The following is a 22305-nucleotide window of genomic DNA, read 5'->3' on the forward strand; positions in this document are numbered from 1 at the left end:
GCGGGCGACAGGCCGCGTGCTGTGGGGCCGAGGCCGGCTGGCGCTTGGCACCGGGCACCAGGAGCCTTCGCGCGGCGGGTGGGCTCCTGTGAGCGGGTGCGGCGGGCAGGGCAGGCTGCCCGGGGCGGATGCGGCGGCCACTGCCCTCGGGCCCCGCGGCGGCCCCCAGGCGTGAAGGCGAAGCGCGAGGTCCGAGGAAGCGAGGCCGGCGGCCGGGGCCGAGCGAAGCGGGAGGCTGCGGCCCTGAGGCTGGGGGATGCGAGGATAGCAGGCAAAAGAGGAGGATGGTGGCCCGGGCGCCCGGGAGAGAAGAGGTGGAAAGTGACAAGTCGGGTGAGCGCGGGGCCGGAAGGCTGCCGTGAGGCGGCGAGAGGAGGGCTGGGGGCTCGGCGTCCTTCGGACCCGGCAGAGCCGCGGGGCTTAGCGGCCGCCAGGGCGGCGGAGCTCCTCTTGCGGTTGGGGGGCCCGAGCAAGCGCCGCGGCCTGCTCCCCTTCGCTCCGCGCTCGTGCCTGACCTGAATTGCGAGGGCCTTTCCGCTGCACGTGGTGGACCGGGAGGGTGCCCAGGAGCTCTCTGGGAAGGTGTTCGCCCTCGGAGGAGCCCGTGGCTAGAATTACTGAGAGGGTTCCTGCTAGTACTCGTTGGGCTAGTGTTGGGGTGAGGCTGCTGCGGGTTTCTGTGTAGCTCCTTAACAGGAATTAGGTCCTTTATATAAAAACAGTTGTGTATTCTCATATAGCTATTAAGGGAAATAAAAGTGGATGGTTTCAGTTTTTTATTTTAAGTGGGACTGCTTTTTTCTTCTCAATATAAAGTCTTTTCTGGTTTTTATGTTTTTATCAGCCAAGGAAAAAAAAGTTACTGAAGCCTCAAGTGATGATCCACAGCCAGGGATTGACCTGGTAAGAAAGGAATCATTAACCAGTTCGGAATCTTTCCAAACAGTGGAGTGCAGTGAATTTCAAAGTATGGCTTTCTTGCAGTCTTTGGGTCAGGAAGGTTTGGTAGAAAGTATTAGAAGAAGAATTCGAATTAAAAATCTTAAAAGCTTAGAAAGCCCACCTCTCAAAATAACTGAAAGTAAGGCTACACAAAATATTAAGGTTGAATTCCAAGATGAACTGTGCAAGAATACTTCAAAATATTCTTGTAACAGCTTGTCACCTGGAGTGGAAAATAATTCCACTTTAAAATTACGTGATTGCAGTTGTTTCCCCCATTCCAAGGGTTGTAGTGATGAAAATAACCTTTCATATAAACCTGATGGTGGATATATGCAAGTATCAGAAAATTCCTCGAAGTTAAAGAAAGAAAACCTTAGGAGTCTTGCAGATAAGAGTGACACAAGTAGTGCTCCTCAGCTTTTACAAACTGAAGAAAACTTAATGGGAATAAATAAATTTTTGCTTGAAGAAACTGATTTATACCAAAGTAAAAGTAATGGCTTACTTTCCTGCCTTCAAAATGAAAAAAATAAATACTTAATAGAGGAGAGCAATGTTGATAGAAAACCCAGGAAAATGATGAAGGTGTCTGGAAAAGGAGATGAAATGATTATTGAGATGAACTTCTCTAATGTGTATAACAAGTCTGAGTTGGTGTTACAAGAAAACCAAACAGGTGCTGAGGGTAAAGAAACAGAGACTTTAGAAGCTAAAAAAAGTCCTTTAAAGGTTTTGAGAAAAATAAACCATAATACATTCTCCCCAATGGATCATTTAGTAAGTCTTCCAGAAACAGCAGAAAAAAAAACAAGTCCTGAACATGATGTAAATGCTATGTTTCAGAAAACCATTGAGCCACTTTTGGAAGAAGAAACAAAGACTGCTTCAGAGCCCTTAGGATTTAAACGCATGGAACCAGAGGAGTACTTTAAGTTGATGCAAAGCTCAATAGTGAAATTACCTAGTTATTGCCATCTTACTGAAAAGGGATCTTCACGGGAAGACTTGAGAAATGAAGCTGAAGAATCGAAGTTAGGCTGTCACAGAACAATACCGATGACTGGTAAAAGAACTTGGCCTTGTTTTTCATGTGCTAGAATATCTCCCCAGTGTTGGAAAAAGTCTTCCTTGTCAGATTCAAATAACTTTCTTCCTGAGTCTCAGGAAAGTTTTAGGCAAGATGATTTTTCTAAACACCAAACAAATCAAGCTCACTTAACTGATTCTAAATTATCATTACAAAGTACCATAACAGAAACAAACAGTGAATCTTCAAGTAAAGAAAAATTGGATTCTAATTGTTTGTCTTTAGTCTCTACAGTAGAACCTACTTTAATGATTATAAAGGAACCCATAATCGATGATAAAAAGATAAAGTCAGAGGAACCAAGAAGTGGGTCAGAGGTAGTTGCTAATACTACGGAAGATACTCAGCTAATTAATGTGTCTCAAAACTTAACAGGAAGTAAAAAAAAAGATAGAGGGAATTTAACAAAATTTAATTTGACAGTGGCTTCCCAGGATGGCCAGGAAGCAAATAACTCTATAGGCAAAACTATTCATCGAAAAGCATGCATTGCTAAACAAACCCTTGTGGTTCCAGACTTGGTTAAAATACTGAACACAGGACGGCTGACTAATTTTAAAATTCCGTTACTTAAGAATAAAACAGGAAAAAAAAAAATAAATGCCAGATCATCAGAGAGAGAAGCATGTAGTCCCCTAGAACTTCTTGACAACTTCTCTGGAGCAGAGGTAAGACAAAATAGGAATAAAGAAAATGTCTCTACAGTAACTTCAGGACCTCAATCTTTGAGAATACAAAATAGTGTAACTCCAGTGCAAGCTAATTCTGACTCCTGTGGCTGCAAGAATTCCTGTAGTATTTCTTCAAGCTTTTTAAAGCAAGGTGATGATAATAAACCATCCAACTACATCTCTGAACCAGGCAATATTATTTCAAATAAGGAAGCTATTTCTCTGAGAGTTGAAAGAAATACTTTTTCTTGTGATCGTGGGTATATAGAGAAAGGTCCTGCTTTCTGCTCTAATGAACAAGAATCTTTCAAATCAGTTTCCTCTGAAATAAGTGGTAGAGATATGACTAAGAACTTTTCAGAAATTAAAATGGGGTTTCCAGATATTCTTAAAGCATATGAAGATGATGTCCTCTTAATTGATGTCATTCAAGATGACCCAGATCTCTTTGGGGTCTCCAATGAAGGGGAGCTCTCATTTACTTCAGAGTTCCCTATGATAAACCAGGAACCCAGTGTTGCTGAAGAGCACCAATCAACAGACTCTAAGCACATGGAACTTCCAGAAAAAAAAGAACCAAGCGATGACTTGAGGTATGCATGTTCAAGTATGCCTTTTGGTGCAGATTATTGTTGGGGGTTTCAAAAGCACTTTCTGCTCTTACATATCGCTAATTTATTCAGTGATCATTGAAGCTCCATTATTTTTTTTAAACCCAGTTATTTACTAAATGCAGTACAGCACATTACTCCTGAGACCTGGAAATGTCATTATGCTAAAACTTAGAGTCAAAAACAATTCTGTATATCTTGGAAATTATAATGGGGCAGATTAGCTGTTCAGAACTTTATGGTTTAAGTAGCTTTTTAAATTACTAATATTGCTTTCAAAGTAAATTTATTTTCCTGTTTAATTATTACAAATATGTGGGTATACTTTTATTTCAGCCATGTTACTTATTAAGAACTATGTATTTTAACTCATTTTCTGTGGCTTCCTTCTTAGATAAAAAAAAAAAAATTCATTTTTTAAGGAACATAGAAGCCTGAGAAAAGTTGGACCTGTTTAGGACTTGAGAGTAGAATCAGAAGATAAACCAGTTTTCTTTTTTTTTTTTTTTTTTGTTAAACCAGTTTTCAAAGGAAAATAGCATTTTCTAATGGTTCTCCTTTTTAAGGTGATGGTTTTATATGATGATTTAGCCTGAGGCAATTTTAAATGGAACCATAATAACCTTCATGCTCAGGAATTTGATCTTTTCTGGTTGGTCCAAATTGTATATTATGTCATATTTTACTAAATTTTTATGATTCTTTAAGATCTAATTTATATAATATTTGAATAATAGAATGTTTTGTAAACAGACTCAAAGAAACATGAAAACATTTTCTGCTAAGATTCAGTGCTACATGACTTAAATCTCTCTGGTATTTATAAAACTCAGTTACTTTTGTGATATCGTAGTCTTCTTGATGTTCTTAGTGTTTCAGGAACTTGTAACTTATCACCAAATAGAAATAAAGAGTTTTATTATTTACTTTTAGTGATGTAAAAATGAGGTAGAATTGATAACCTGCCCACTCTGAAGACAGAAAAAATAAGATGACAGGTTGTCAACTTGTACAGGGTCACACTGCTAATAACATAATCTGGATTTGATCCTAGGCCTGTCTTGTGAATTAGTCCTTTGGGGGAAAAAATAGTGGTTCTTACTTGACCTTTATGGTTTTTATGGTTTTTTTTTAATTTTCTTGCCACCTATCAGCTATGAGACCTTTAAAGGCAAATCACTTTGCCTTATCTATAAAAAAGGGAAGATACTTGCTTCCTCTTCATGCAAGTTAAATCAAAGAATGAATTTTGGTTTTAGCATGGCACTGGGTGAGGAGTAAGGGTTCAGTAGAAGGTAGTTTTTGAAGGTGATTTTAACTCTTGTTATACCATGCCTCCTTTGAGGAATACAAATTAGAGCAAATCATGTATTCAAGAGCAACATCTGTTAGCTAAGAAGATGCTGACAATGAGCTACCATCAAAGGTAGCGAGAACTGTGGGCAGGAAGTTTGTTTTCTGTCCTTTTTTCTTTTTTCTTTTTTTTTTTTTAGTATAATGGCTGATTTTGAAAAAGTGATACATGTTCATTGCATTAAAAGTGTAAAAGTAGGAATCCTACCACCCCAAATAACAAATTAATTGCTAACAATTTGTATTCATCTGGGCATGTAGTTAAATACTGTTTCAGAAAGATTGTATCATGCCATTTTTTTTAGTAAAAACATTTACTTTTATTAACTCTTAACGTGGTAGGGGGAACTAAAGCAAAACTAAAGGGGATTGCTAAAACAATACACTCTGTATCACAAGAAATTAGTTTCTAGGGGTGCCTGGGTGGCTCAGTTGTTTAAATGTCTGCCTTTGGCTCAGGTCATGACCCCAAAGTCCTGGGATTGAGCCCCAAGTTGGGCTCACTGTTCAATGGGAAGTCTGCTTCTCCCTCTCCTGCTCCCCTGCTTGTGCTCTCTCTCTCTGTCAAATAAATAAATAAAATCTTTTTTTAAGAAAAGGAATTAGTTTTTAAATGTTTGTTAAGTTAATAAGATTATTTAAAAGTTTGAATTTTATCATGACTTTTAAAAATTGTATTCTAACTTCAGACAACAGCATTTGCTTTTCTGAGGTGAAAGATGAATGTAACAAAGTACACTTTGCTTTTTCTCCCAGTCTTGCCTCCAACTTTTTTGTTTAAAAAAAAAAAAAAAAAAGTTAAGCCTTGTGTCATTGACATTCTCTTCAATAATCTGAATTCCCAAAGACTTATTCTTAATTATGTGTTTAAATTGATTCATTCCCTACTACCAGTCCTTTTACTTTCCTCTAATATTGACTAGTTGGCTAGATTTCAGAGCATTTTTTTTTTTTCCAAAAAGAGTTCATAATTGCTCTGTTCTTTTAGATCTTGGAAACCTAAGAATGACCTAAGAAAAAATTTGGTATCAAATTTTCAGTTTATATATTTCCTCTTTACAATTATATAATTCCTACCTGCTCTCTGGCTTTGAATGTTGTGGAAAAGTCTGAAGCCAAACTAATTCTCCATCACCTCTCTCTAAACTGCTGCCACCACTTCTGCCACCACTGTTGTCATCTTCTTTCTCCTTCTCTTCTGTGCTGTCAGTTGTTTCTCCTATTTTCTATCTTGGGATTGGTAATTACATGTCAGTTTTTCCCAGTCGGGATGAACCATTTTGATTTGCAGTATCACATTTACTTAAGATAATTTTTCTGATTGTCTTTGAACTTCATTCCTCTTTATTTCAAGTGCACCAGTTATACTTTTATTGGATTTTTTCTTTCATACTGCTTCTGAAATTTTGGAAATTGAATATTTCCTCAGTAGTTAAATTTTTTCTGCAATAGAAATACCAGTTTTATAATCATGCACAATGCTACCACAAACTTAACGGGGAAGAATGGAGGTGTGGTAACCAGAGGGTCTGCTGATAGTTGTGCAAAGAGTTGTTAATGGTTCCAGAATTAAATGAAGGTTAAAATATAATTTCAGATTTATCCCTTTTGTCAACCAGTTGCTAGTTCATATACTATTTTTTTTCCTCACTCTAAGACAGTAAGAGGTTGAAGCCTGTTAGACTTGAGTTTGCATTTAACACGAACAGAAATTAAAGATGGGAGGCTTAGGCTCAGAAGCTCTGGACTGCCTTATTGTTAAAACAGGTGGACAAAGCTAAGTTGATTCAGTTGTTGGGGGAAGTGTTCTCATACCTGGTTAGGGAGATTTTGTAAGATGTTTAAGTTATGTTAGAATGTCTGTTCATTGTTCTCTACAGTGGGTGAAGCCCGTATTAAAATCCAAATAATTAGAAACATATTAGAGCTAACTAACACTTGAACTGATAAGCTTGGCAATGTATATTTTGTGAAATTGATAAAACTTTTGAATTAGCCTATAAACATGGTTGGAGATTTGAGAATGTCTGTAATAGCAAGTGGACTTAGAAAATAGGATTAACTTCCATCACAATTTTATTATATCCTAAAATTTCTGTTGAGTGATCTACAATGGATCATTGAGATTTTAAGAATCTGCCAAATATTCAAGGGAATTATTATGTAGCCACAGAGGAAAAATCAATGTATCTGAAACAAAAATATACAAACTGAAGTACTAAGAATACTAGTAGTTTAGAAAAGAGGGATGAAAAGGCATCTTAGAAAAGTCAAAATTTCTACTGATCGTTGAAATTTGGATTGATTTATATTTAACAAAAGGGAAGAAGGAAGAAGGTTTGGTGGGGGAAGAAAAATAAGAAAAGGTGGGCAGAAGATAATGGTAGATATGAATATGGTTGTGTAGGACAAATTATGAAGCATTTTCCCGACTTTCAGAGTTAGGAGCCCTTTCTGTTCTCATAGCACCTTTTGCTACCTCACTTACGGCACTGATTTTATGATAGTATAATTTACATCTCTCTTACCTGTTAAATTGTTGGACTTCCTGAGGCTAGGAAATGTCCATGTGTTATTTACCTCTACAAGCGCAGTCCCTCATACTCTGAGGGAATTAAACTTTTAATTTTAATTTCTACTATAAAAAGCTATTCCTCAGGCATCTAGATTTAAATATATATAAGTGGAGTCAGTAAATCCATTCTTTGTAAAGCAAATAGATGTTGATGAATAGTAAGGTGATGCCAGATACACCAGTAGAATTGATTCTGGTGATCAGTGAGAATCAGTTATACCACATAAAGAGCCTTGTACATTCTGGAGCTGGTAATAATAAACACAAACTTCTAACACAAACACAAAAATACCTGGGACCAAGGTCATTCAAGTGACTCACAGGTCATTCTTTCTCACCCTTGTATGTTTGGACTCTAGAGTAGGCTATCTTTCAGGATGCTTAACTTGCTCCATTCTCCTTTTCCACTGCATGTCTGAGATACTCTACAGTGTAAAATTTTACACTCAATTGTCAAAACTGATATTTAGTGTCTACCCTGTGCTAGATACGCCATTTATTTCACTTAGTTTCAACCTCAGAAGTATTTTACTATTTTAATTTTTTATAGTTGACATATAATGTTATACGTATGTTATATAAATTTCAGGTATACAGCATAGTGACTTAACATCTCCATACCTTAAGCTGTGCTTACCACAAATATAGCAACCATCTGTCACCATACAACACTATTACAGTATCACTATTTCCTATGCTGTGCCTTTTAATCCCATGATTTATTCATTCCATAGCCAGAAGCCTGTATCTTCTACTCTCTTTCACCTACTTGTCCCATTCCCCTACCCCCCCTTCCTTCTGGCAACCATCAATTTATTCTCTATAGATTTGATTCTGCTTTTTTTTTTTTTTTTAAGATTTAATTTATTTATTCATGAGAGAGAGGCACAGACACAGGCAGAGGGAGAAGCAGGCTCCATTCCATGCAGGGAGCCTGACGTGGGACTCAATCCCGGGTCCCCAGGACCACACCCCGGGCCGAAGGCAGCGCCAAACCGCTGAGCCACCCGGGCTGCCCCTGATTCTGCTTTTTGTTTATTTGTTTGTTTTTTAGATTCCACATACGAGTGAAATCATATAGTATTTGTCTTTCTCAGTCTGATTTCACTTAACATGATACCCTGTAAATCCATCCATGTTGTTGCAAATAGCATGTTCATCCTTTTTTAATGCTGTGTAATATTTGTGTGTGTGTGTGTACCACGTCTTCTTTATCCATTAATCTATCAACGAATACTTAGTTTGCTTCCGTATTTTGGCTAATGTAAATAATGCTGCAGTAAACATAGAGGTGCATATATTAGTGTTTTCATTTTCTTTCAGCACTAGCATTACTGGATCATATGGTAGTTCTATTTTTAATTTTTTGAGGAACTTCCATACTGTTTTCCACAGTGGCTGCACCAATTTGTGTTCCTACCAACAGCACACAAGCGTTCCTTTTTCTCCACATCCTTACCAACACTTGTTATTTCTTGTGTTTTTTATTTTAACCATTCTGATAGTTGTAAAGTGATCTTTCATTGTGATTTTGATTTGCATTTTTCTGATAATCAGTGATATTGAGCATCTTTTCATGTGTCCATTGGCCATCTGTGTGTCTCCTTTGGAAAAATGTTCAGTTCCTCTAAAACTAGCCATCTTTAAAATTAAATCAAAGTGTTTAACATTCCAAAGGACACAAAGCTATTAACTTAGTAAGGGCTAAGATCTGAACCCAGGGTAATATGCTCTAAAGTTTGTCTCCCCAGCCCAAAACAGACTGCTGGGAGAGTGGCATTTTGGTTATTTCTTTGGCTTTAATTCGATTATAGATTGCCAAAGAATAGTAATTTACTTTTGATCTCTTTTCTCTCCTATCTCTTCCCCTTTAAAGTGGCAGGTGTTGATGCTAGAGGGGTTCCTGGGTGGCTTCAGCCCGGGTCATTATCTCAGGGTCCTAGGATTGAGCCCCACATGGGGCTTGCTACTCAGTGGGGAGTCTGCTTCTTCTCCCCCTGCCCTCCTCTTCACTTATGTTTTCTCTCTCTCTTAAATAAATGATAAAATCCTTTTAAAAAGTAATAAAATGACAGGTGGGGCAGTATGAAGAAGTGCCATTCTGATTTTTACTTTTTTCTCTTTTGGACCACATAAACCATTGTTATTGTCTTTGCCAGAATATATGGTATTGTATGTGATGGAGTGATCGTTTGTAGTATCAGGAGACCTACTACTTCACACCATGGCATCAGGTTAGGCAACCTCTGGCCAGTGAATTATCCGGATGTGTTTCTCTGCTTTTGGCCACTAATATTTGCAGAATAATTGTAGTACTTTCAAATTAAAGCAATATACTTGCTATACCTATTTATGGTTTTGTTTTACTTGCAAGAATAACCTATGTGTATGGAGCTATACCTATTTGAGGATGTAACTTTCAGGTTAATTAGAAACTGCAAAGCACCCCTGTTCTTCTCTGTTTGAGTCACTTAATTATATTCATGCTATTACTTTAATATCTCACAATTTTTCCTTCCTCTCAATTCTCACTGCTACTGTCTTATTCATCTTTCTCTTAGAGTATTGTAATGAGCTTCTGATTAATCTTCCTGAATTCTTAGTTTATCCTCCTTCATAGTGATATTCCGAAATAGAAATTGATCTGCCAGTGACAACTACATTGCTTCAGTGGCTTTCAGCCACCTGAAGATAGTCTAAATTGCTTGGCATGTCTTTTTAAGGCTCTTTAGGGGATTACATCTACTTTCTCTTTGACAACTATGGTTTTAGGAAGGAGGAAAGGGGAGCAAAAAAGCTAATGAAAGATAAGCACAACAAGCAGTTCACTGTTTTCACAATATGTCATGTACTTGAATTCTTTTGCATATGTTTCTTTCTTTTTTTTTTTTTTTTTTTTAAGGTTTTATTTATCCGAGGGAGAGAAAGAGGACAAACAGGGCTAGGGCAGAGAGAGAGGGAGAAGCAGATTCCCCACTGAGCAGGGAGCCCAATGGAGAGCTCAATCCCAGGCCCTCAGGATCATGACCTGAGCCAAAGGTGGATGCTTAACTGACTGAGCCACCGAGGTACCCCTGCATGGGTTTCTTTATCTGGAAGTCCCTTTTTATTCAGTTATCTTTCAAACCTCCTCTGAGCTGTTATTCTAGTAATTTGTTCCAGTAGTTCCCTTGGCATATATCTCAGTATATCCTTTCTACTTGTATGTAAGGCTTCTTTATACTAGGAGTTCCTAGATAGAAGAGAGGCATCTTCATTTGGGTCTCCCTAGTGTCTGGCCAGGAAAATGTCAGGTGCTGAGTATATGGAGAGCAACTAGACATACAGAGGCTTTGTCCTCACTGAGCTTTTGATTTACCAAGAGAGGCAGATAGTTAAGCAAGTACAGTCAGATATGATTGCATGTTGCATATTGAGAAGTACAAGATATTTAAGACTTCCTGGTCAAAATGACTTTAAGATGAATATTAAAGGAATTAGCCAATTGGTGAAGAAAAGTAAATAGAATTTTTTAAAAGATTTTATTTATATATTCATGACGTGGATGGAACTGGAGGGTATTATACCGAGTGAAATAAGTCAATCGGAGAAGGACAAACATTATATGTTCTCATTTATTTGGGGAATATAAATAATAGTGAAAGCGAATAGAAGGGAAGGGAGAAGAAATGGGTAGGAAATATCAAAAAGGGAGACAGAACATAAAGACTCCTAACTCTGGGAAACGAACTAGGGGTGGTGGAAGGGGAGGAGAGTGGGGGGTGGGGGTGAATGGGTGACGGGCACTGATGGGGGCACTTGACGGGATGAGCACTGGGTGTTATTCTGTATGTTGGCAAATTGAACACCAATAAAAAATAAATGTATTATTTTTTAAAAAAGATTTTATTTATATATTCATGAAAGACACAGAGAGAGAGGCAGAGACATGGGCAGAGGGAGAAGCAGGCTCCTCACAGGGAGCCCAATGCGGGACTCAGTCTGGGAAACCCGGGATCACGCCCTGAGCCGAAGACAGATGCACAACTGCTGAGCCATCCAGGCGTCCCTAGAATTTTGTCACAGATGGAAGAAATAGCCAATATAAAAACCCACAGGGAAAGACATGTCACAACTGAGAAACAGAAATAGTGTCTGGTGGCTTAGAGTTCCTATGGCAAGAAATAAAGCTACAAAACGTGTGGAAAGCTCAGTCATTAAGGGCTTTTCAAATAGGATGACCATAGAATTTATCTTCTGAGCCGCAACTTTTGAGAATGAAAAGAGGAATTTTTAATAATATATGCCAGGACAACAGGCATAAACTGACCATCCTAGATAAACTGGAAGTCATCGTGAATTTGAACTTTATCCTAAGAGCATATGGAGATTTGCCAAAGGACATGATGATTTCAGACAGAGATGGGAGTGTATTTGAGAGAGATTTAGGACTTGAAAAATTGATTAATCTGATTGGTTAATCAGAGGTAGGAGTTAAGGATGATACCTGGTTCCTCTTATTTCAAAGAAAGGCATTACAACTCTCTGATATGAAGGAGAAGGATTGGGGATGTGTTCTGGTCATGATGTAAACATGTTGAGTTGCAGAGACCTTTGAAATACTAAAATGGAGACAAGTCTAAATAAAAGAGGAAAAGAATTAGGGGAGGAGATTTGTACATTAGGAGTCTTCTGTTTGTATTATTATCTTCTCATTCTTTAAACTGTATATTTCTGATTGTTTCTAGATCTTATGTCAGGGAGCAAATACTTCATATTTTCCAAAGACTGTAAAGAATGATGTTTATAAAATGTTTTATTTGGTTTTTCTCTTTCATGAGAAGGAAGTAATCCTGAACCAATTGGCATTTGTAGAGCTGTAGGATAGGTTTAATAAAGCTAACTTATTAAATGAAAAAAAAATGGTAGGATTATGGTGTTTATTATATTTTATTCTGTGTACATTTATGTATTTCTTTTTTTTTTTTAAATGGAATAATGTTTGGCCATTTGTTTTTGAATTGGCTCCTATGGATGTAGTTTTCATTTGTTGAGCCTATGCTGTTGGTTTTAAAAACATTTTATCTTATTTAATCCTCATAATAACCTCATAGATAGGTGATAATTCCCATTTTACAGATACGGTTAGGTTAGACTCAAAGGAATTACATAATATTGCCATAGTTGACACAGTTAAGTGGCAGAACAATATCTGAAACCAGGTTGGTCAAGCTCTGATCTTCATACCCTTGACCTTTAGACCACATGTTGTCTTCAGAGATTAAGAGATTACAAAAAAAAAAAAAAAAAAAAGATGATTCAAACTGTTCTCAAACTATCTTCCTTTTACACTGGCAGTAAAAAATATATATACACATACTTTAGAATAGAAGTTAAACATCAGCTCGTATTGGTGTAATAGTTTAAAATTGTTTTGAATGCTTGGTATATGTCATCAGGTTCTCTCTGAGTAACAGTTTGATATGGCAGCACTCCCTAACAATTGTGGTATATGTGTGTGATTAAAGAACCAAATGAGTAATCTATTTAGGTGTGCTGGATTCTGAGCTCCGTGCAGAAGACCTCTATCCTTGGAGGACTTAAGCTGATGTTCACCAGCTATTAAAGCTGGTAATATATAATGTTTAGAGAAGTAGATCTGTGTAGAATCTGTTATAATGTTCAAGCTCTGTTTGCTTTATAGTAGAAAACTTCCTATACTGGATCCTGGATTGATGAAGTCAGAGATCTGTGCTTCTTTATCAGCAGGTAAAATTTGACTTTTTTGAAATATGCAATATTGAAGTATCTTTTTGTATCTCTATTCAGGCCTAATCAAATGAATTAAATAGGAAGCTCTTCATTTTAGAGTCTGTTAACTATATGTTTTACAGTTTGTCAGTTTTCCTCAGTTTTAGTTGCTTGGTTGGCAGATAAGATTTTGAGAAATTTTCCATTTGATTAGTTAGTAAATAACTTTGTTAGGTTTTATCTACAAAAGAGATCATTGACCTTAGAAACTTTTGTGACTGTATTTTGAAATGGAAATACATGTTAAAGCTTTGTCACATTTTAAATCTGAATCTTTTTAAGAGTTTTTATAATTAACAGTTAATCGTAAGTTTAAATACCTGGATCTTTACTTCACAGGAAATATTTTCAAAGTTAATTGTATTTTGATTTTCAGGTTTTAAAAATATATTGAACATAGCTGGGCATAAGAAACATTCTTACATTTATCTTGGTATATCTCAATTTTGTCCTAGTGCCAATTCTTTTTATACTGTATAATGGAGTTACTTTGAAAGAGAAAGAGGAATAATTATATAGTTTGCTGAAAACTACTTATGTTTGTCACATTGGACTTTAAAAGAGTCTGAATTTTAACTCATTTTTAGAACAGTCTTTGAACAATTTAGTCGTTGCACTGTGTAAAGCTTCTACAGTTAAATATTATTTCTTTTCAGCAAATGAAATTAAACATGATTCCCAAGGAGAAAACATTTCCTTAGGGAAAGTTACTAATGAGACCTATGGAAGTGAAAAGCTAGGAGACTTCAGTGAAAATGTAAAAGGTTCAGACTTGGATGAAAAGGTACTAGGAAATCTTGCATTTTCTTATTTCCTAATCTAAATGGTGGTGATGCTAAAATTCATCTTAATAGTGCTGTCAGTAGTTCAGACTTGGATGAAAAGGTGCTGTGGAGAATCTTTTGCATTTTCTTATTTTTTGGTCTAAATAGTCGTAATAGAGATTCATCATAACAGCATGGTCAGGTGATAAGTGTCACTACTTTTTATTGAGTAAAAGAATCACATCATTCTGCCCATAGGATATATTGTTTGATCCTTTGTACAAGCACACTGTGAACAGGTATCCTTTGTCTGGGAAAGTGCGATGTTTAATTATGTATTTAGCCTTTTTTTTTTTTTTTTTTTTTTTTTGTATCCTGCAGTGGGTCTCAAACCTATGTAAATCTAAATTGTTAATATTTTCCTGCCTCATTAAACACAAAGTACGGAGTATCATTTGATCTTTGAAGCTTAAGAATATCTTAGTGCCCCAGGACTGTGATGTACACATCAGTTAACCACAGATATGGAAGGCATAGAAATTGGAGCTAAACCAAACTTGATGGTGGAACATACCACTGGCATATGATCTGGGGAAAAATTAGATTATCGAGTTTATTCTTGTTTCCTGCCAGAAAATGTGTGTGATTGTCTTAACCTTTTGCATAATTTAACTGACTCATATGCAACTATTTCATATTTTCTTCTTTCTCATTATTCCTCCTTATTTATCCTCACAGCTACCAATCTAGTTTTCTACTTCACCAAGAAAATTGAAGTAACTGGAAAAGAACTTCCTAATTCCCTACCAATACATTAGCCCCCTTAACCTGCATCTGCTCCCAAAATTCCACCTTCTCTTCAATTACAATAGATGATCTAGCCAAGGTTATTCCTTCCACCTGTGTGTTAAAGTCCATATCTTAAAATACTACTCCAGTAATTCTTCTTTTACTATTGGATCATTCTCATCAATATATAAACATGCTGTTTATATATTGATAAATATCTAAAACATATATATATCAAACAAAACAACAAAAGTTTCCATAGTCCTATTTTTCTTTTCAGCTGTCATCCTGTTTCTCAAAAGGCTTATCTATATCCACTATCTCTAGTTTCTTTCCTCTGGTTCTCTTGAACCCATTCCAAAGATATTTGCCTTCATTGCAACCAAAACTATCCTTAAACTCTCCAGTGACCTCCTTGTTGCTGGAGCTAATGGACATTATCTCAATCTTAATCTTACTTAACCTATCATCATTTTTTGTCACAGTGATCACACTTTCCTTGAAACCCTGACTTCCAGGGTAAACATATTGCCTGGTTTATTTTCTGCCTTTCTGTCTGCAACTTCCCAGTTGATTTTGCTGGTCTCTCCTGATCTCCCTGACCTCTGTCTATTGCAGTGACCCAGAACCTAGACCACAATGTGTTCTTTCCTATCTAGATTTGCTCCTTAGATGGTCTCATCCAACCTCATTGCATTAAATGCCATCTCTGTACTAAGACTCTCAAATTTGTAACTGCAGCCTGAACTACTTCTCTGAACTACTTACCTTTATGTCTAGTTGCCTACTGGATCCACTTAGATTTCCAATTAGACATCTCAAATTTAACTGTTCAGACTGAATTTCTGGAACATCTATATACAGCTTACCAGCTTACCTTATTTCAGTTGAGGACACATACAGAGTGAAAGCAAAGGGATGGAATGGCTGTTAACCAAAAGACGAGAAATAACATGCCAGTAAAGATGTGGAGAAAAAGGAACTTTCTTTATAGGAGTATAAATTGGTACAACTACTATGGAAGAAAAATATAACAGTTCCTTAAAATATTAAAAATAGAACTACCACACAATTTAGCATTTCAACTACCAAGTATACAAAGAAAACAAATTTTAATCAGAAAGATACATGCATCTCTGTATTCACCGCAGTATTACTTACCAGCATTACACTGAGTAAAATAAATTGGACAGAGAAAAACATACCGTATGATCTCACTTTTAAGTGGAATCAAGACAAAACCTAGAATCAAAGATACAGAAAACAGATTCATGGTTGCCAGAAAGGAGGGGGGAGGTTGTGATGGGGCAAAATCCATAAAAGGAGTCAAAAAATACAAACTTCCAGTTATAGAATAAATATATGGCATAAGGGATACAGTGATTCACTTTGTATATGACAGATGGTAATTAGACCTACTGTGATCATTTTGTAGTATATACAAATGTCAAAGCACTATGTTGTATACTTGAAACTAAGGTGATATTTGTGTGTCAGTTTTACCTCAATAAAAAATTAAATAATTTGTAAAAAATTTTTTAAAAACTGAACCTCTGTTATACATCCCCTCCTTATAACAGACCGGTTTTTCCTGTAATAATCCCTTTTTCTGTTAATGACAACTCCATCCTTTTATAATTACTCAGGTTCAAAACCTTAGATCTCCTTACTTTTTCTCTCAGTCCATATCCAGACTGTAAAGGAAGCCTGCAGGTTTTATCTCAGATAATGTCTAGAAACTCTACTTTTCATCACCCCCAATGACCACACAGGCCCAAGATAATGTAATCTCTTGCCTGAATTATTGCAATCACCTTCTAATAGGTTTGCTTCTAATTTTGTCCTCTTATAGTTTATTCTCAATGCAGCATAAGTTAGATAATGTTATTCTTCTGCTTCAGACTGTCCATTGGTTTGTAATGACATTTAGATTCAAAGCCAGACAGAGCCTTTACTACCACGTGCGGTACTCTTTCTCATCTCTTGTACTACTGTCCATATTCTTTTCACTCTCACCATCGGAGCCTCCTTGCTGTTCTTGGAACATACCAAGGCTTTCTCCCACTTCAGGGCCTTGCCCTTGCCATTATCTGCCTGTAATGTTCTTCTAAAAATAGTATAGTTCTCTTACTTCCATCACATCTTTACTCAGATTTCATGTTCTCAGAGATAACTTACCTGGCCATCCAACCTAAAACTTCAGTGTTCTCCTTTCTCCTAGCATTTCTTTTTTCTTTTATTTTTTTTTTAAGATTTTATTTATTTATTCATGAGAGAGAAAGAGAGAGAGAGAGAGAGGCAGAGACACAGGCAGAGGGAGAAGCAGGCTCCCCACAAAGAGCCCGATGCAGGACTTGATAGACCCCGGGATCACGCCCTGAGCTGAAGGCAGATGCTCAACCACTGAGCCATCCAGGTGTCCCACTCCTAGAATTTCTTAATTCCCCCTCTCACATTCACTATGATTTAACATTGTAAATATTTACTTATTTATGTTTATATCCTCTTGCTAGAGTGAAACTCCATGAAAGCAAGGATTTTTGTTCATTTTGCTTACTACTTCATCTCTAGCACCTAGAGTAGTAGCTGGTACAGAGTAGTGACACAAATAATTGTTGAATGCATACTGTTTGTGAACTCCATTTAAAAATAGTCTTTAAGTGCTAGAAGTGTCCTGTAACACAGATAATCTCACAAGGTACTTGCTTAATGGTTTGGTGATGATAACAACCAGTATGTACTGAGCCTTTGTTATATGTCAGCCAGCCACTGTTAAATATCTAGCAAAGGTTATCATGTTTTATCCACATAATATAACAAGGTGCTGTTCAGGAGTCCCCAAGGCCACCCTCAGATTTAGTGATTTGCTAGAATTTGCAGAGGTTAGCAAAGCTGTTTATACTCAAGATTATATTTTATTAGGGTGAAGAAATGCACATTAAAATCCACGAATAAAAAAAAATAATAAAATAAAATCCACGAATAAATCACTCTGTCCATGAGAAACCAGGCACAAGTTTCCAGTTGTCCTCTTCCATGTGGACTCTGCTTACTTCTCCCAGCAAAGATGCATGACAATAACAGTATTGCTAACCAAGGGAACTTACTTGAGGCCTGGTCAGAGTCTTTATTGGGGTCAGTCACATTGGTATGACTGGCTGCCTGCATGGCTGACCTTAGTCACTTGGTTTCTCCAGACCCTTCAGAGGTCAAGCTGTTGTCACAAGGCCCCCACTGTAAATCACATTGTTTTAGATCATCTGGAGTGACTGAAGGCCCCTACATGAATTGCATTGTCAGCATACACTGCCTGGTCCCAGGCCCCTAGTTAAACAAAGACGCATTTATCAGGCAGCATATTCCAAAGGCTTAAGTTACCTCCAAGGAGTAGGTCAAAGGCTAAACCTTCATTGCACACAGTATAGACAACTCTGACTTGCTGAGATAGTCCTTTGCTGGACGTGGGGTGCGTACTGTTATTTTCTTTTGTAGATAAAAGAAACCTGAGATTTGAGTCAGTTTCTTGTCCATAGTCACATAGCAGAGTTCCTTGACACTATAGGTAGGCAAAGTTTTCTTTAAAGGGCTAAATGGCAAATACCTATATGGCTCTGTGGGCTATATAGTTGTGGTTGCAATTACTCAACTCTGCCATTGTAGCAAGAAGCCATAGACCATATATAAACAAATAGTAGTTGCTATGTTCAGATAAATCTTTATTTACAAAAACAGGCAGCCTGCAGGCTGTAGCTTTCCAACCCTTGCTCTTAAGTATTAAAAAAAAGAAGAAGAAAAGAAAAGAAACAGTTTGTACTTTATTTAAAGCTGAGGAAAAGATTTAATCCATTCACTCCTGCAAGCATAGATTTAGGAGATGTCTGCCAGAATTCACTGAATTTTTAACACTGTAAATATTTTAAAGATGTAGACTATTTTTGGCATTGGCTCTTTTAAAAATAATCTGCAGAATCATTCAGTTGCTTCCTGGTATAGTAAGATTTCTTGGTTTTGCTTAAAAGAAAGGGATGATGCATTTATCTTTCTAATACCATGGTAAGCTTCAAAGTACCAACTCCTTAAAAAAATACATGACCAGGTAATAATATTTATCTTTAAGATATTTGGCCCCCAAGTTTCAGAATTAAACTTTATTCGTATCTCTCACCTTCATTTTAGTAGTTTATTTTTTTTTTTTTAGGAGTTTATTAGGTTAACTTCAGGACATATGTATGGCCTAGCACTTCCCTGCATTTATATACAGTTTTCTGTGCATTTTCAGATATACTTCATGATCTTTTATGTATCTGTTAATTTATATAATAAATATGGAATATATATATGCTCTGTTTTTCAGAGAGCTTGTTTTTATTTTGTCTTATATGTCCATTAAACCCAGAATCCATATGTAACAATTTTTAAGTTTACCATGGTAGTAGTAATTGCTTAATGAGTCTAGTTTTGAACCCCAGATAGTTAAAATGCTAGTATACTCTTCTGTTAGCTTTTAATTTTGAGATAATTGTAGATTCCCAGGAAATGGCAAAAGTAGTATACAGAGGACCCATGGACCCTTCACCTAGTTTTTCCCTGTGATTACATTTTTAAGTACAGTATCAAAACCAAGAATCTGATATTAAATGTAAGTATATATACTTCTGTGTATTTTAGTAAGTGGGCAGATTTTTGTAGCCACTACTGCAATCAAGATAAAGAATTATTCCATCACTACAATGATCTCCCTTATATTATTCCTCGGTTACACCTTTCTCCTTACCTCTGACATTCCTAACCTTAGCAACCATTAATCTGTTTCCCATCTCTGTAATTTTGAAATAGATGTAGATTTACTGGAGGTTGTCTAGAAGATTATTAATTTTATTACTATTCCAAAAGAACTAGCTTTGGTTTTATTGATTTTTTTTTTCTCTATTGCTTTGTTTCTATTTCACTGATTTCAGCTGATCATTATTTTCTCCTTTTTTTTGCTTACTTTGGATTTAATTTGCCCTTCTTAACCTCTTAAGGTTGCAACTAAGGTCATTGATTTAAAATTTATTTCCCGAGACAATTTAGTGCTATAAATTTATCCATGAATAGGGCCTTAGCAGCATCCCATATTCTTTTAACTTTGAAATGGTTATAGATTCACATGTGGTGGTAAGAAATAACAGGGAAAGATCTCGTGTACCCTTTACCAGTTTTCCCCAATGTAACATTACAAAACCATAGTACAATATCACACCAGAGTATTGACTTTTTTTTTTTTTTTTTTAGTATTGACGTTAATTTAGTCAGAGGTATAAAGCATTTCCATCACCACAAGGAACTCTCCTGTTGCCCTTATAGCCATGCCTACTTTCTTCCTGCCTACTCCTAAACTCTCCTGAACCCATGACAACCACTAATCTGTTCTCCATTTCTATAATTTTGTCATTTTAAGAAAGTTACATAAATGGAATCATTCAGTATGTAACCTCTTCAGATTTTTTTTTTTTTTACCCAGCATAATCCTCTGGATATTCATCAAGTTTGTTTCATGCATCAATAGTTGATTCATTTTTATTGCTTAGCAGTACTCCATGGGATGGGTTACCACAGTTTATCTGAAAGCTCTTTCTTCATTGAAGGACATCCACATTGTTTACAGTTTTCGGCTATTACAAATAAAGCTACTATAAACATTTGTTTACCAGTTTTTGGTGAACATAATTTTAAACTTCTCTGGGATAAATCCCCGTCTGCAGTTGCTAGCTGTATGGTAATTGCATGCTAAGGTTTTAATTTAGGTGAACTCAGATTCCTTTTCAAATCTTTGTTCAGTTCTTTTAGCCTTAGCTGGGCTGTTTGGAGTCTACCAGTTCAAAGATACAGTTCAAGGGTCAGTAAGAAATTAGGACAGAATTTATAAGCAGATTTCAGGATTTCCTTTCTTAGGCTCTCTCTTTCCCTGGATTCCCAGCCCTACTTCCCAGTTTATGACCTTGTCCTAAACTTAGCCTTCTGGTTTGTTTCCATAAGGCAAGTTTTTGGCCTTCCCAAGTAGCTCAACCAGGATCTGCCTTCAAGAATAAAGCTATGAAAGCAAAAGAGTTAGCTAGTGCTTGCTATTCCTTCTTTCCAAGTGGAGAATTCCCTCCAGGTTCTGCCAGCTTTTCATATGTTTCCAGTGGTTTCAAGCAGAGATTTTTATATTTTACCTAGTTTTTACCTACAGGAGGATTAGCCCAATAAGACATACTCTGCCATTTCTCAAAGTATATTGTATATCCTTTTTAATTTTATGTAAATGGTAGCATACCATTCTTTACCTTGCTTTTTAAACTTAGTATATAATGGAGTATTTCTTTTCAATGTATGTAATTATGCCTTATTTTTATAATTACATAATTATCTACTGCATGGATATACTCTATTCAACAAGTTCCACTATTAGTGGACATGTGGTTGTTCCCATTTTTTGCTATTTAAATATTGCTGCATTATGTATCCTTGAACATAAGGCATTTTGTGTATGTGCAGGCATTTTTAGATTCTTAGAAGTAGAATTGTCAGATTGGCCTACATAGAGATGGCTGTGATTTATACTTTCAATAACATTGGGTGAGAATGCCAGTTTTCTCCCCACACAACTAACGAACTTAGTATTAAAATTTTTGTCCCATCTGTCTATTTTTACAAGTGACTTTTAGTTTCAATTTGCTTTTCTCTTAGGAGACTAAGCATCTTTTAGTATGTTTAAAGGCCATTTTTAAATGAACTTTCTTTTTATGTGTTTTGCCCATTTTTCTTCTGAGATTTTGATCTTTTTTTACTTGTAGGAACTTTTCATATATTAAACATCCTTACGTCACTCACAGGGAAATACAAATCAAAACTACAATGAAATATCACCTCATACCTATCAGAAGGGCTGAAATTAACAACACAAGACCAACAGATGTTGGCAAGGATGCAGAGAAAAGGGAACCCTGCTACACTGTTGGTGGGAATGCAAACTGGTGCAGCCACTCTGGAGAACAGTATGGAGGGTCCCAAAAAAGTTAATAGAAACTACCCTATGATGTAGCAATTGCACTACTAGGTATTTACCCAAAGGATACAAAAATACTGGTTTGAAGGGATATGTCCACCTTGATGTTCATAGCATTATCAACAATAGCCAAATCTGGAAAGAGCCCAGATGTTCATTAACTGATGAATGGATAAACAGAATGCTGAATATATATTATATACAGAACAGAATATTATTTAGTCATTTAAAAAGAATGAAATCTTGCCATTTGCAATGACATGATGGAGCTAGAGAATATTATGCCAAGCAAAATAGGTCATATAGATAAATACTCTGATTTCACTCATATGTAGAATTTAAGAAACAAAACAGATGAACATGGGATGGGGGAAGAGAGGCAAACCATAAAACAGACTTTTAGCTATAGAGAACAAACAGGGTTGTTGGAGGAGAGATGGGCAGGGGTATGGGTTAAATTGGTGATGGGTATTAAGGAAGGCATTTGTTGTGATGAGCTCTGGATATTGTATTTAAGTGATGAATCACAAAATTCTACATCTTAAACTAATATTACACTGTATGTTAACTAACTGGAATCTTAAATAAAACTTGAAACTACAAAACACAAAAAATATATTCTTTGTCCTATGTTCCCACACTTTTTCCTATTTTTTGTCTGTTCTGACTTGATTTAGGAGTTTGGCTTTT

General features: G+C 36.4%; 1 protein-coding gene across 2 annotated transcripts in view; it reads left to right on the forward strand.

The window, feature by feature from the left end:
• Positions 1-103: 103 nt before the first annotated feature.
• Positions 104-22305, forward strand: part of TOPAZ1 (testis and ovary specific TOPAZ 1) — a 77891-nt gene continuing 55689 nt past the window's right edge. Inside the window, exons 1-5 of one of the 2 annotated variants that reach the window (XM_077866000.1) lie at positions 114-333; positions 845-903; positions 1789-3296; positions 12926-12990; positions 13689-13816. In XM_077866000.1, coding sequence (XP_077722126.1) covers positions 129-333; positions 845-903; positions 1789-3296; positions 12926-12990; positions 13689-13816 — 1965 coding nt within the window. In that variant the 5' untranslated portion in view covers positions 114-128. Of the gene's footprint in view, positions 334-844; positions 3297-12925; positions 12991-13688; positions 13817-22305 lie in introns of both variants that reach the window. The other variant, XM_077865999.1, reaches the window with a different exon arrangement.

Source organism: Canis aureus, chromosome 22 (assembly GCF_053574225.1).
Source record: "Canis aureus isolate CA01 chromosome 22, VMU_Caureus_v.1.0, whole genome shotgun sequence".
NCBI classification, from domain to species: Eukaryota; Metazoa; Chordata; class Mammalia; order Carnivora; family Canidae; genus Canis; species Canis aureus.